The sequence below is a fragment of the Myotis davidii genome, unplaced genomic scaffold (genome assembly GCF_000327345.1).
Source record: "Myotis davidii unplaced genomic scaffold, ASM32734v1 scaffold497, whole genome shotgun sequence".
Taxonomy (NCBI): domain Eukaryota; kingdom Metazoa; phylum Chordata; class Mammalia; order Chiroptera; family Vespertilionidae; genus Myotis; species Myotis davidii.
The window spans coordinates 2,677,466-2,693,327 of record NW_006288434.1 but is presented as its reverse complement, the minus strand read 5'-3'; the positions used below and the strand labels follow the sequence as shown (position 1 = coordinate 2,693,327).

General features: G+C 47.8%; 1 protein-coding gene across 1 annotated transcript; it reads left to right on the top strand.

The window, feature by feature from the left end:
• Positions 1-5,694: 5,694 nt before the first annotated feature.
• On the top strand, positions 5,695-14,297 carry ODF1 (outer dense fiber of sperm tails 1). Its single transcript, XM_006760273.2, has 2 exons — positions 5,695-6,017; positions 13,612-14,297. Exons 1-2 carry the CDS (start codon positions 5,695-5,697, stop codon positions 14,087-14,089), a joined length of 801 nt encoding a protein of 266 aa, XP_006760336.1. The 3' UTR covers positions 14,090-14,297.
• Positions 14,298-15,862: the final 1,565 nt, after the last annotated feature.

The following is a 15,862-nucleotide window of genomic DNA, read 5'->3' as shown; positions in this document are numbered from 1 at the left end:
ATTATGTATCAGTTTCAGATGTACAACACAGTGGTTAGAAAACCATATCCCTTTCCAGAGTGGTGCCCCCACTACTTCAAGGACCCATCTCACCCATTCCTGTTAATCTCGATATTATCGACTGTATTCCCTGTGCTGTAATCTACATCTCTGTGACTATTCTGCAGCCACCAATTTGTGCTGCTTAATCCCTTCACCTTTGTCACCCAGTCCCCCAACCCAGCTGCCAGTCTGTTCTCTGTATCAGAGTGCAGTTTGTTTGTTTTGTTCATTAGATTCAACAAATAAGTGAAATCATATGGTATTTGTCTTTCACCAACTGGCTTATTTCACTTAGCACAATATTCTCCAGCTCCACCTATGCTGTCACAAAGGGTAAGATTTCCTCCTTTTTTATAGCTGAGTAGTATTCCACTGAATGAATGTACCACAGCTTTTTTATCCACTCATCTACTGATGGGCACTTGGGCTGCTTCTAAATCTTAGCTATTATAAATAATGCTACAGTGAACATAGGGGTGTGTATGTTCTTTCAAATTAGTGTTTCAGGTTTTTTTCAGGTATATTCCCAGAAGTAGTGCATTCCCACCAACAGTACATGAGGGTCCCTTTACGCCACATCCCCATACTGAAGACTGCAACATGAACATCCACACTGTTTTCCATAGTGGTTGCTCCAGTCTGCATTCCCACCAACAGTGCATGAGGGTTCCCTTTACGCCACATCCCCATACTTAAGACTGCAACATGAATCTGTTGTTTACTGATTTCCTGATGATCGCCATTCTGACAGGTGTGAAGTGATATCTCATTGTGGTTTTGATTTGCATCTCTCGGATGATCAGTGATGTTGAGCAACTTTCCATATGTCTATTGGCCACCTGTATGTCTTCCTTGGAGAAGCGTCTTTAGTGTCTATTCAGGCCTTCTGCCCACTTTCCAATTGAGTTGTTTGTTTTTCTGGGGTTGAGTTGTCTGAGTTCTTTATACATTTTGAATATCAACCCCTTATCAGATGTATCACAGACGAATATCTTCTCCCATTCAGGGGACTGTCCTTTTTTTTTGGTTGGTTTCCTTTGCTGTTCTGCTGGGTCCTGATTGCCTTTGACTCATAATGATCCACGCCCCAAAGTAGCACATTTCATCATGATGAAGACTGCTTTGAACCCCTCGGCGTACAGGATAGCTAAGGAAAAGCGCTCTGGCTTTGTGTGGTGTTGCTGGCACACACCCTGGCCCTCTCCCCATACTTAGGACTGCAACGTGAATCTAGGAGGGGAGATGGAGGCACGGACGGACGCCTTGCTGCACTGAGTCCAGGCTTCCCTCGAACCCAAGACTATGCTCCCTGCTCCTGGTGGGGAGTTCTTTCTCAAGAAGCAAACGGACCCTAGCAGGACTTGCCACTCCAGGAAGCCAGACCCCTGCCTCAGAGGTTTTGAAAGTTTCACTCATAACAAATAAACGTCTCCCTTTCTTGTACACACCCACAGGTGGGCACACACACTTCATTCACAACTGGACACTGAACTTTTAACTCTTCCTGCTCTGAGATCCAGGGTTGCTGTGGCCTTTGGATGTTTGCTAGAAGAACAAATGAATGAGATACTCAATCAGCAACGTGTGGAAACAGAAGCCTCCTCATTTGAGAGCTTCCAAGCAGGATCTAGAAGCCCTGAAGAACCAAGGGCCCCACCATGGCAGCCTCTGTTTCTGAGTTCAAACTCCCATAGTCCACGTCCCCCAATGCCAAAGTCCCAGAGCAGGGAACCTGCTGACCAGCTGCTGTTGGGCTGAGTCACCCAGAACATGGGAGGCTCATTCTGCACACCAGCCAAGGTGGACGGGAGCTTCCACAGGCACAGCCTGTGTCAGGAGGGCGCCCATCCTCATGTTAGAGCCCACCGAAGCTGCTTGTGTTTGTGCTTCTGGAAGCTGTGACTCCATTCCTGTGGGTTTCTGGGTTTTTAAATTTTTATTTATTTTTTATTTTTTCCATCACCTTTTATACCCCATATACCTTCTTCCTCCTCTCCTCTCCCTCCCCCGGTTCTGCAGGTTTTGATGAGTTTCTATATTGTCCCTCTGACATGAACAAGTCACATTTCCATCTGATCTTTTTTTTTTTCTTCGTTTTTTTGTTTTGTTTCTGATAATCCTCACCCAAGGATAACTTTCCATTGATCTTTTAGAGAGAGTGGAAGAGAGAAAGACAGAGAGAAACATCGATGTGAGAGAAACACAGCGATCAGTTGCCTCCTGCACGCGCCCCAACCAAGGCGGGGCTGGTGAGGAGCCTGCAACCAAGATACATGCCCTTGACCGGAATAGAACCTGGGACCCGCTGGTCCACAGGGTGATGCTCTATCCACCGAGTCAAACCAGCTAGGGCTCCATCTGATCTTTAAAGGTGATGCCAGTACCTTTGTTAAGTCACTTGAAGTGATGTCGAGAAAATGCATCACGATGAAGACTGAAATCACTAGAAGGATGGGATTGTGGGAGAATCCTAGTTAAAATACAGTGGTAGCCATCTTCATAATGTGCCATGTGTATACAGATGTGTGTGCTTAAATCCCCGAACTTGTGTATTTAAGAATCTAAAACTGAGAACTTGCTGGTGTCGACCTTTCTGACATTTGCTAAGGGATGAGATTCATGGTGATATTAGGGTTTAGAAGTCTATCAATTGGAGCGAGAGACATCTGTACGCCTGCGGTGAACTCCCGGGAAAGAGCAGGCCATGTTCCTGTCAGCGGAGACCACTCTCAGAGCGGGGTGGAATCACTCCTGAAAGACTTCACACTTGTCCAGAGAGGAGTGTTAATCATCCCCTGGCACTCAGAGGCCACCCTCCCATTCTAATACCTCCAGGGAACCTTGGTTTCTTTACTAAGACACTTCATCTCACAGAAAGGGGCCCCCCGGTCAAGGCTGGGGAGCCCTGGGGAATGCCGGGCTTGGTCTAGTGATAAATTAGGGAATACAGTGTAGGGGCTCTTCCCTCTCTAATTCTCCTTCTATGACCTTCCATGAGCTCCTGTGCTTCTCTCATTTCTTATCACTGTTCCCGAGGAGTCTTCTTCCACCCTCTCCTTTTTTCAGTCTATTCTTCTTTCTCAATGATCTTGCCTGCTACAGGGTTCCAACTACCTATAAAACTGTGGCTCCGGAATTGATATCTCTAGCCCAGCTTTCACTTGAGTTTCAGACCCACTTATCCACAGACTACTCCACGCTTCTACCTTAAAGTTGTCATGCACGTCTCAAGTTCAGCATGTCCTCCAAACTCATTCTTCTTCCTGTGTATCTTACCCCAGTCAATGGCACCATGACTCTGCCACGCTAGAAACCTAGGAGTCATTACTCCCTCCCTCTATCCTTGTGCTATTTGTTAAATTCTGTTTAATTCATTAATTTGGTCATTTGGTGAATAAATCTGAAGCCCTTAATATGTACCAGGCAGGGTGGTAGGTAACTAATGATGAGGGAAAAAAGACAAGGTTCCCTGGCCAGGTAGCTCAGTTGGTTAGAGAGTCATCCCAATATGCCAAGTTTGTAGGGTTTGATCCCTGGTCAGGGTACATACAAGAATCAACCAATGAATATGTAAATATATAGAACAAAAATCTGATCTCTCTCTTTCTCTCCCTCCCTCCCTCCTTCCACCCTTCTCTCTGTCTCAAATCAATTTTTTAAAAAATTAAAATAAAAAGACAAGTTCCCTGCCTTTATATTTGGGGAAACAGACAAATGATGGTGCAAAAGAAATATGCAAAGCCATGAGAGTTTAGTTTGGGGAAGGAAAATTTAAGAGAAGATCAAAAGAATTCCTTGGGAGTTAACTAGATCAAGGACATGGTGTGGGAGTTCAATTTCTAAACAGGCGGGTCAGAATGCCCACAGTCCTAAATGAGATGGACTGAGTGAGACTTCAAGAAGCCTAATGAATTACAGGAATAATGATGGGAGGGGAGACTGGAGAGGAAGGTTAGAGGCCCTATTGTTCAGCACCTTAAAAGGATTTGGGCCCTTCTTCTATAAGGACAGGAAAGGCACTGGGAACTTTTTTGGAAGTGGGGTTAAGGAATGACCGATTTATATATGAAAGTCACTCTAGCTGAATGGATTGGATGTGGCCTGAGTGGATGTGGGGAAGGTGATCCCATTGGCTTCCTTCTTGCCATCCCTATAGCAGGGACCCCCAGTCCAGACTTTGGCTGTCTCTTGCCTTCTAGCAGAAGTCACCACTACTGTTATCCCCTTTTAATGTACCTTCAGTGTGGCTCTCAGACCCACCTTTCAACTTCTCGCAACAACAAAGAAAATCAGTGATTCTTCATTGTGTTCAAAATAAAGTCCAAACCTTTGGCTGGCCCACAAGTCACTTCAAGCCTGGCCCGTCTCCTTCTCCAGTGTCACATCCAACTACTTGTCCTCAAGTACCCTGGGTCTTAGTCTATAAAACGGGGATTTGAGAGCTGGATAGCAGTTTGGGGGGAAGGCCCAAGTCCTTGAGCCAAGGCTGAGGCTGAGCCTGAGGTCCAGTGTGTTGAGCCCGTTGGGAGCACGGGAGACCTCCCCAAAGTAGGGGCTTCAGGCAGTTGGCTTCGAGCAGCGTGAGGCATGGCCACAAGAGTATCAAGGAATCACTCAGGGCCGAGGCAATGGAGACTTGGACACAAGGTCAGAGGGGTAGTTGCTGGGCAGTGGTGACCGAGGACAGGACCCTAAGCCTTGAGAGATGGACACTTTGGAGCAGGACCCAGACCACTGGAGAACTGATGTCACAGCATGGCCAGGACTCCAGCTCTTAAAGGAAGGGCGGGACTCAGCCCTGGCTGGATGACTCAGCTGGCGGGAGTGACGTCCTGCCCTGTACACTGAAGCGTCGCCGCTTTAATTCCCGGTCAGGGCACATACCCAGGTTTCGGGTTTGATCCCTGGTCAGGGTGCATTTGGAGGCAACTGATCAATGTTTCTCTCTCACATCAATTTTTTCTCTCTCTCCCTTCCTCTATCTCTAAAGTAAATAAAAATATATCCTTGGGTGAGGATAAAAAAAAGAGGGGGGGCAGGATTCAGAGACTGGGGGCTCAGAAGGTCAAGGACAAAGACTGACTTGAGGATGACTTTGTAAGGAGAACCATGGGAACGTTCTTTATATTCTACATATGAGGAGAGCAGGAGCCAGAATGAATCCCAGAGTGTAAGGGGCAAGGCTAAGCGTGAGGTCAAGGCTGGGCAGCTAGAATGTAGAGAAAGGAGCCGGGCAGCTCCTTCCACCACCCACACGAAGATCTTCACAGCTTCAGCCAGTCCGCAGGGCACCCGCGCACAAGTCAAGGACATTAAAGTTTAGCCCCATGGACCCCAAAGAGCTGTGAGTGCTTGGGGGACCCATCCCACTTCAAGATGAATGAGATTTCGACATTAGTATGGTTCTGAGAGTAGCTTTATAACCCTGAGGAGGGCCTCTGGAGACCATGTCTGTGTACGGTTCTCATGGCAACCAAGGGACTATGACATCCTTCAGGGGTGGTGAGGTCACAGAACACAAGCTTTAAAGTAAGTGAAGCATGTGCGCCTGATTTATTTTTAAAAGAAACTTCTGAGAAGAGCTTAGAACAATTTTTTCCCCCCGAGTGCCATTTCCCAACGGTACTCACAGAACAATAAGGTGTGACTGTAATGGCTGCACTGAGTTGTCTTTTGGACAGTGTTAGAAGGGACATAAAGAAGGTGGACAGAGAACTGAGGCAATTGAGATGCATCGACGAGCTCAGCACACGATGCCTGTGTGACTTGTATATGCACCCGTACTGCTGTTGTGACTTGCACCCTTACCCGTACTGCCTGTGCTATTCGAAGCGCTCCCGAGCCTGCGGCCTGTGCGATCTCTACTACCCTTGTTGCCTGTGTGACTTCAAGCTTTACTGTCTCCGACCATCCCTCAGAAGTTTGGAGAGGAAAGCCATTAGAGCCATAGAAGATGAAAAGAGAGAGCTTGCCAAGTAAAGGAACTTTTTTAAAGATTTTTATAGTTGGTATAATTAGCCTTATAAGTTAGAGTAAGGGGGTGGGGTGCGGGGGGGGTGGGGGGTGGACAATCGATACTTGAACAAAGAGGAAGAGGATTCAGGTTAAGGCCTCTGGTGGTTAGCAAAGATTTAAGAAAAGAAGAGGAAAAGGGTCTGTGATGGGGGTTAGAAGATTCTCAAAAGACAGTGTAATGATGTCAATTGGCAGGATTGTTGTTGGTTTATAGCAGGAGTGCCAACATGATAAATAATATGGCTTTAAGGAGGGAGAGAAGCAGGAGGTGTCATTAAAAAGCTATTGCAAGCAGTGAACCACACATTTTTTCTGGTTATGAATACAGTGATTTGAGTATATTTGGACTTACAGAAATGACTCCAGGAGAAGTAATAATAATTGATCAAATCCTTAATGTCTGCCAGAGGCTTTAAGAGCAAATTGAACAATAGAGGCATTTTCTGGGTGATGTCGGAAAACCTTTCTCTCATCCCCCAACTTCAGATAAAGACTTAAAATTCATCTGGAGTTGGCTTCTATTATGTTGGCCCCTCCGACTCTACTAAAAGTCGTGCAAATAAACTACAGAACTGAGCGTCTCTGCTTTCAGAACAGAGCTGAAAAGGCTTAATTAATCGAATTGGGTAATTTTAAAAGTCATTTAAAATGTTTTCCGTTTCATTACATTTTTTTGTTTTTGGTCTGGAGAAGCTTTCCTTTTCTCACTTTCCACATATGCTGTTTAGTCTTTTACAATTATTGAAAAAACTGCTTGAAAGCCCAGTCCCCTGGTGAAATACATTCTGGCCCATCCATACATTGAAAGGATAATGTAGATGTAAAAAGGATTGATGAAGCATTTTAGGTATTGTTGTATTAAGTGAAAAAAGCAAGGTACCAAAAAAAAACCTATTTAATATGCTATTTTTTAAGGATGTGCGCAAATAGATATTTTTGTTGAACTATACTTGACATATACCACTGTGTAAATTTAAGGTGTACAACATGTTAATTTGTTACATTCGTATAATGTAATATGACTGCCATTGTAGCGATAATTAGCACCTCTATAATCATATAACGTAATTATCATTTCTTTTTAGTGGTTGAAATAATTAAGTTCTAGTCCCTTAGCAAGTTTGATGGTTATAATACAATATTCTTGTCTATATTTCTATACTGTGCTAATGTTAGATCACTAGAACTTATTTACTACTCATTGCAAGTTTGTATCTTTAAACAGCATTGTCCCATCCTGATGATTAATTGAGAGAAAGAGAGAGAGAGAGAGAGAGAGAGAGAGAGAGAGAGAAAGAGAGAGAGAGGAGATGGGGAGACAGAGAGTGAGTGGGACCCTTGACAACAGTGACAGTGATGTTTCACTGGAAAGGGTAACAAGGCAATTATTGTTCATGTCATCAGTCACCAAAGGCCAAGAACAAACCTGCCTTAATAGTGGAGGAGGGGGTTACTGCCTATAAACTCATCTACACTCAACTTGAACCACTTTTTAGTTTTACTCCTTAGAGTGCCAAGTTACAAGAAGTATGCACGTTGAGCCAGGGGTTCTTTTGTAATACTTGGTCTGTGTCCGCTCTCCCTCTCCCTTTGAACACTTGATGACCTTGGATTCACGTCCTTTCAGCCCATGTCCCCTGGCTGTCCCTCCTCTCCAGGCACTCCCTGGGAGAAAGCCTCTGTTCTTTATCCTCTTTATCCTGGAGGCACCCTCCGCCTCCAGGAGGCCCTACTTCTTGAATTAGACCTCAAGCTTAATTCTCAGCAGAGAGGTCTGTACACAAGGTAACACTTTCAATGGTTTGTGATACCTTCCCTGACAATGTCTGGATTTTTGCTCACTTTTTCTGTGCCTGTGGCAGTACAGGAAGCTGGTGAGGTCTTTACATTGATTCCCAGATCTCTAAACCGGTAGATCCATTTTACAAGTGACCTCAGACTTGCCGTCTTGTGTCTCCTCGTAGCCACTTCCCTTCCAGCACATGCACACCCTCCTACGCTCTATTTCTGACAGCTCAGCATTTCACTATCCTAAATATTCCACTTTTCCTGAATATGGATGAAAATTTCAAGCTCTGGCCCCAATCCCAGAGGACTCTCCCTGTTCATATTTTTTCTTCCAGTGAAATGCCTCTTTTTTGCTTACATCTCAGCTAACGCCCAATCCGTGACTAAACAGATCCAGAAATATTAGCTTGGTTCAATTTTTTTAAAAAACAATTTTCAGTGTGAAACATTGTCCGAGGCTTGTTGAGTTTAGCAATCATATTCATGACCTTTTGCTCCTTTAAAAAAAAAAAAACAACAACACGCTAGCTGTTTGGTTAGGTAGGATGTGTCCTGTCAGATGCCATGCTGTGCTGTCCAGAAGGTTCTTTGCCAACCCAGAAAGTAAAGTTCCGTGGTCTGCGGCTGCCACGGCCTCACCGGCATAGAGTTTCTGTGCGGGAGTCCGTCTGCTCTGCTGCTTCTTCACCAACTGATGGGACGAGTTTGCTGACAGTTGAATTGCACCCCGAGTTTCTTGAGCATCCCTGTGTGTATCTACGCGATGGATGCGTGTGCCTGCGTACTTGTGTGCATGTGGGTAGACACTGGGGCTGGAAGGCCGATCATTCCCAAGTAAGTACTCTGGTTTCTTTAGCTTCTTGATGTTCTCTTTCCCACCAAATTAAAGCCTGCACAGCAAGCACACGCCGGCGGCTCTCCTGACCCTTCCTTCCTCTTCTGGACGCACAAGGACTGAAGTAACGGAATTGGATTTCCTTTGTAAGAAGCTGTGCCACCAACCCGACTTGGTTTGCACCTCAGTCAGCGCCTCCCTTTGTGGGCTCTCCGTGCTCTGTACTCACGTGGGAGACACAAACAAGAGCCAGCTGCCACGCTCCCCTGCCCTTCGGGGTTTGGCACCTAATTAAGGAAGCCCTGCAGCTGCCCTGCTCCTGGCAGAAGTCTTCATGGACAAAGGAACCTCAACTTGCAGCCACACCCCGGGGGGCCGGTGCCCCCACCCCTGCAGCCTTGGAAACTGACACCTGGAAACTGGTCCTGAGGTTGCACGTCGCCCCACTCACCACTGTGGTCGGCCTGAGTCTCAGTGAAAAATTCCCTCGAAGATCCCCACACAAGGGGCACCCGTCTTCTGTGAACCTCACACATCTGCCTTCTCATTTCTTTCCTGGTTCGCCCCTTCACACTCTGAGAACGGGGTGTTCACGGAATCACTCTTACTCTCGAGGCTGATGAAGGCCAGCCCTCATGGTGGCTTCTTTGCCGGGTAAGCAGGGCCTGGCCCGGTTCTGAGCCCTCGGGGAAACCTTTCCATCCCCCACCCGCACCCCGTTCCTTGACTCAGAAGCTATGGCCTCGCTAAAGGGGGGAACCCTGGCGAGTGAAAGACTGGCTTCCCTCTGTGGGAAGGGAGGAATCTCAGTCTCCTCATACCCACAGGTCTCGGAGCCCAGTCACCCCGGAGGGCAGGAGTAGGAGCTGCTGCCCATCTAGGCCAAGTGCATGTCTGCTATTCCATTTGGCCTTGTTTAATGATACAGGACGGGGGGTTGGGGCACTTAAAACCTCAGGTTTGGGGAAAGCCTGAATAAGGTGGAGCCTGACAGACTTACCCTTTAAGAGTGAAACTGTCCCTCGACCTTCCGCTTCGTTTCATCCTTGTACCACCGTGGCCATCTTACAATCATCAAACAGACAATGCAGCCATGTCCTCGGTCACCAGGAGGTGGGAGATCCGGGACTTGAAGCCAGGCTTGCCTCGTCTGGTCAGTGCTTCTCAAAGAGCGGTCTCTGGGCCAGCAGCGGGAGCACCACCTGGAACTTGTTAGAAATGCAAATTCTCAGCTCCTCTGGCAGGCGTGCTGAGTCAGAACTCTGGGGGTGGGGCCGAGCCACCTGTTTCCACCAGCTCTGTGGGGGGTGCACCTGCATCGGGGATGCTGCTCCTGCCATGGCATCGTTTTTCAGTATCAACCAAAATCTGGAGAAGAGAGAGAAGGCCGGAAAAGAAGGGAAGAGGGAGAAGAAAGAAGAGAAGGGAAAAAGCATGTTGGAAAAGAGGGATCTAATTTACTAGGTCCTAAAAGGCTCTAAATTAGGAGAAAAAGCCAAGTACCTCAAGGACCACTAGAGAAAGGCCTACTTCCCTTGGCTCTTGGGTAAAGTGAGACCGAAACCCGGGGAATGTGCCCTTGACTGCAATCGGGACCCTTCAGTCCGCAAGCGACGGATGCTCTATCCACTGAGCCAAACCAGCTAGGGCAAGAGGCCTTTCTGACATCTTTCTTACTGTATTCATCACCAGGCTGCATCGCGGTTATATCTTTGTGAAGATGGCTGGCTATGTAGCTCATCATTGCAGTGGGCCGTGTGGGTCACCTTCAGGCGCTTGGTTGTACGTTCAGGTGAAATTCAGACTCAGTAGGGAGAAGAGGTGGCAGACACAGACACTGGCCGTCCACTCGCTTTACCCCAGCTTTCCAAGAGGCTTCCGCAACAAACCAAAGGGGCCAGTTTCCTGTTTCCTGTGGCTAAGCTCCGTCATGACAAGTACAGGAGGCAGTCCCCACGGAGCCACGGACGATCCCAAGTGGGATGATGAGTCCACCTCTAGGCAGGAGTCAAGTTGCACGTTGAGAGTTGAGTCTGATGAGTAAAATGCGGCTCTGGCACTTTCTCCCAAACCCACACATCCTCGCGTTAGCCTCTGACCCAGGAACAAAAGGAAGAAAAACCTGGCCGTGCCAAGACTTCCTGGCAACTTTCTGAAGATCCACTTTGGAGAGACTCCCGTGCAGCTGCTGCAGGGACAAAGGAGACAGAGTGATGGGAACAGAGAAGAGGGGGATCCTAAGCAATAAAATACATGAAATTGTCCCCGAAGATGCAGGTTGCTAAGAGGAGGAGATGGACCTTGGAGGCTGCTGTGGCTTGTAGATCTGGCTCCCAGATCCACCTCCTGCACAGGGCCTGGGGCAGCGGTGAAATGAGTCGTGGCAGTAGCCAGGCCTAGCAGTCCTGCTTGGGGTCCCTGGCCATTCTTTGTGAGGCCCAGCCCGGCCTGCATGGCGGGCTTTGATGTTTTGGATGTTTCTTATCTCCACCTGGAAGGTCTGAGCTGAACAGAAGAGCTTGGCTCTCAGTCCACACACACCCAGGGAGATTCTTGGAGACCTGGGGCACCCGTCTGCTCTGTGCTCCACTCTTGGCTCCGGCTGTTGGGGCTTCAGGCCTGTGCTCCATCCACGGAGGCATGGAGCCCCTTTGTGTGCTGCTCTCTGCCCATCCAGACAGAGGGAATGCTTTTTCTCCTGTTGTTCTCACAGGGTCACGTACAGATTTCAGGGCCAGTCCAATTCTCTTCCTTTCCTCTTAGTATGGCCTATGGGTACCCTGGCACACCTGGGCCCCATAACACCCCCAGGGGTGGAAATGGAGCCGAATGACTGTCCCAGTCCTCTGGGTGCCTTGCCTAAGATTTCTGTCAGCCTCAACATCTTCTATTAGACCATTGTGGAATCAGCCAGTAAGAACCCTGGTTTATAACTGTCAGTACAAGGGCTCACATTGTTAAACCAATCATGATAGGGCTTATCAAGAGAAAAATGCAGATTCGAAGCCATATGTATACCATGATTTCATAATAGCACACACAAAACTATATATCTATGTAGAAATAGATACACACACACACACACACACACACAAACACACACACACACACAGAGTCTAACCCCAAAATGTTAAATGTTATATAGGCTTATGGGTATTTTAAAAAAATATACACCATCTTTTTGCTTATCTGTATTTCCTGAGTTTCCTGCAATGAACTTGCCTAACTTATGTAACAAAAAGAAGCATATAAAATAAAATTCAGCATAAAAAGTAAGAATTAAAAATGTACCTCAAACCAATAGCCCAATCATTGAGCCCAGATGCCTCAAACTGGAAGAAGTTCTAGGAACCCCACACACCAAGGCCTTCCTTTGGAGACAGAGATGCAAGAGTTGCCAGGAGTCTCTCTTAGAACACAGATTGTCTTCATGTTAAGGGATAAAAGACCATTTCAGAGCACTGAGTTGTCTTGGGAAGGATTGGGCATTTAGAAAATGGAGCGCGACAGGCCAGAGTCTGAGAGCTCATAACCTTGCCATTAATAGGCCTGCATATGAATCCCAACTCTGCCATTCACTGCTGTTCCCTTCTCCTCATCTGTAAAACGGTGATAATTACATCTGCAATATAGGGTTATTGTGAAGATAAAACAATGCCTTTACCAGGTTAGCACTTTCTATGGCACATTGTGGGGGCGGGGGGGTGGGGGGGAAGACAAAACCCAACATCTTCATCAATTGCCAAGCACTATTATAAATACTTTTTATTCATTCACTAATTTAAGCTTCACAACAACTCCAGAAGTAGGTCCCAGAGTTACAGATGCGGAAACTGAGGCACAGAGATTCAGTAACTTGTCCACGGTGGCAGAGCCAAGATTTGGACCTACACGGGTTGCAGGACTTGTGCTGTTATGCACTTCACTTGACCACCTCCTGACGTATCATAAGTGATTGATTCGTGTGAGCTGTTGTTATTGATGTTTTATTATTCAGGATTTATGCACCGGACTGAGGAGCAGCAACAAGGCCGCTCTACATAACCCATGGAGATCTGCTCCAAGGGCCACCAGCAGGGGTACCTACCCATCAGCTTGGTGGTGGGAAGAGAAAAACCTTGATGCGTAGTGTTTGCCAATGTCCATGGTGTAAAGGTGCTCACCATGCTATATTTCAAGCTGCCAGCATGAAGTCACTAGATGAGGAGGTGGTAGGATCCAGCACACAGCCCCCTGCAAGGGGACTTCCTTGCTGGGGCCAGCCATCCAGAGCCTGGAGCAGCCGCAGGCAGGAGGAGACGAGGCAGGGCCTGGCATCCAGCCTTGTCATTTGTTGTTGGGGTGTTGAGGCTGAGTCTGTGTGATGGCCCCGTGGTGGCACCAGTCCCGTGAATAAGCAGGGCTGAATTCTAAGGCTGACAGCCATCATTTTAAACGGTATCTTATTAGTTGGATCCTGTTAAGAAAAAAACATAATAGTAATAATAACAATGATCATGGTAATAATTAAGCAGGGTGTATAATGTGCCGAGTACAATTTTAGGCAAAATACATCATTTCACTGAACCAATACTATGATGTAGGTACTGTTACTATTTTCATTTTACAGATGAGGAAACTGAGGCACAGAGCAGGCAAGGAACCTGCCCAAGTTTCTGTAACTGATCAAAGGAGGAGCTGGGATTTAAATACAAAAGAAATATCTGGAAGGCCACGCCTCTCACTGTTGTTAGCAGAGGTTTACCTGTGGGGCGTGTCCTTTACATGGGAGGCCTTTTGTGGTTCACTTTATACACTTCTGTAAAATGTGGTTTTTCCATACTGATGGGTGTTTACTTTTGCTATTAAAAAAAGAGAGAGAGATCAACATATTGCTTCTCAAGCTGAGTTCTGAGATTTTCCTCTCGCCCTTTCCATGTGCCCCACCGCAGACTGAGAAGAACAACGAACAGGATTCTGGCCTCCTCTTGCTGTAGCAGTAACATTTTAGGATCGGTGAACGTGTGCGGCTTTGAACCCGACCAAGTGAAGGTGCGCGTGAAGGATGGAAAGGTGTGTGTGTCGGCGGAGCGGGAGAACAGGTATGACTGCCTGGGCTCGAAGAAGTACAGCTACATGAATATCTGCAAGGAGTTCAGCCTGCCCCCGTGCGTGGACGAGAAGGACGTGACCTACTCCTACGGGCTGGGCAGCTGCGTCAAGATCGAGTCTCCGTGCTACCCCTGCACGTCTCCCTGCAGCCCCTGCAACCCCTGCAACCCCTGCAACCCTTGCAGCCCCTGTAACCCCTGCAACCCCTGTAACCCCTGCAACCCCTGCAACCCCTGCAGCCCCTGCAGCCCCTGCGACCCTTGCAACCCCTGCTACCCCTGCGGCAGCCGGTTCTCCTGTAGGAAGATGATTCTGTGACGCGTAGGAAGCCATGATGTAGTTAGGTAGTTACTCCAGCCAGGCAGCTCTTCCAGTGTTTTCCTTCCCCTTCCTAGGCCCCTGTTACTCCAGTACATAGGGAACTGAATACATAGGTGCAACGCGCTGGTGTCGTGTGCAAGTCTTTCGGTCCCACCCAGGCCGGAGCCCTGCCCAGCAAGAGGGCCTGGGAGGAATTCATGGGTGGGAATGGGAGAGAGAGATCTGCCCTCCTGCGTCCTCCCCAACACCCAACTGCTGCCAGGTTCCAGGAACAGATGCTCTTGGTGGGCAAACCCAGACACTGGGTGTCCAAATGGTGCCGTGAAATGGCCAAGCCCCGCTACCTCACCGTGAAAGCAGGCGGCAGGCGCAGGCGAGGGTGAGGCAGGTGCTTTTGGGAAGCTGCTGCAGTGGGGAGCACTGGAGAGAGAGGGACGCCCCAGGCAAACTGCGGTCGGCCTTCTTACTGGGCAACAATCGGAGGAGAAATGCATGTCCATGGACCAAGGGGTGGGGCGGCCATGCAGCTTGTCGTTTCTTTCAACTTGCCCAGGGCCTGGGGGCATGGCCGCCTCCGGTTCAGGGTGGTTTGCAACATCCTCAGGTGGATTTATTTCAACTCTCCGTTTGGCTCAGTCCCTGGACCTCCTTTCTAGGCGCCGAAGCCCAGTTCGGAGTTCCGGAGTGGAACGTCCAGCTTCCACAAAATGACGGTGCTGTTCACCTGAACCGGGGTCTTCAGGAGCTGGCCCGGGAGCCACTCTTGATGCCAGGACAGAACTAAGTGGAGAGGAGGAAGGAGATGATGGGGGCGGGGGAGGCCAGGGTGAGGGCACAGGCCGGCTTCAGGCCTGGCTCTTAAAGGGAACGTTAACCCTTGCGTTTGCACAGTTCGTCTTTCCATTAATCCAGCGGTTCTCAACCTGTGGGTCGCGACCCCTCTGGCGGTCGAACGACCCTTTCACAGGGGTCGCCTAAGACCATCCTGCATATCAGATATTTACATGACGATTCATCACAGTAGCAACATGACAGTTATGAGGTAGCAACGAAAATAATGTTATGGTTGGATCACAACATGAGGAACTGTATTTAAAGGGCCAGAAGGTTGAGAACCGCTGCATTTAATCTCAGCTGCATGTGGGTTAGAGCAGTGGTGCAGCCTTGGCTGCAGGTGAAAGTCACTTGGGGAGTTTAAAAATAAGGATGCCAGGCCATAAAGGAAAAAAAAAAAAAAAAAGAAAAAACCCTTAAAAAGAAAAAAATGTTTTAAAACAGAAAAAGGAAAAATACCGATGCCTGGGTCCCATCTCCGGAGATGCTGATGTAATAGAGTTGAAGTGCACCCTGGGCCCCAACACTTTTAAAAGCCTCCCCCAGGTGATTCACACATGCCCCTGAGGTCGAGAAACTGCGCGGGGTCTTAAAGCTCTCCTCGCCCTTTTTCTTTAAAAGCTTCCTTCAAGTTCAAGGGTAAAGAATATTGATGGTGATGGCAGACATATTTTGCTTTCATTCGAGGGAAGTAATGGACCTCTAGCATACATAGGTGGTGAATAAAAACACTGAACATTTCAGAAAACGATCACCTAGCAACCAGGCATAAATGACTATGCTTGGGTGTACCAAATCCTAGAATTACCCGTGTAAGTGTCTTGCCGCGTTTTGATTCCACGTTCATAAATCTCCCAGTTTCTAAGTTACAGACGTTTGAAAATGCTTTTGACAGCATTTCACCCTGTGGACTAAATGGCATCCCACTGGGGTCTT

Excerpts from the sequence above, each read along its gene's own strand:
- ODF1 (XM_006760273.2), top strand. The coding sequence starts at position 5,695 with ATGGCTGCACTGAGTTGTCTTTTGGACAGTGTTAGAAGGGACATAAAG. Across the intron at positions 6,018-13,611 it reads GAAAAGAGAGAGCTTGCCAA|ACTGAGAAGAACAACGAACA; the intron begins GTAAAGGAACTT and ends GCCCCACCGCAG.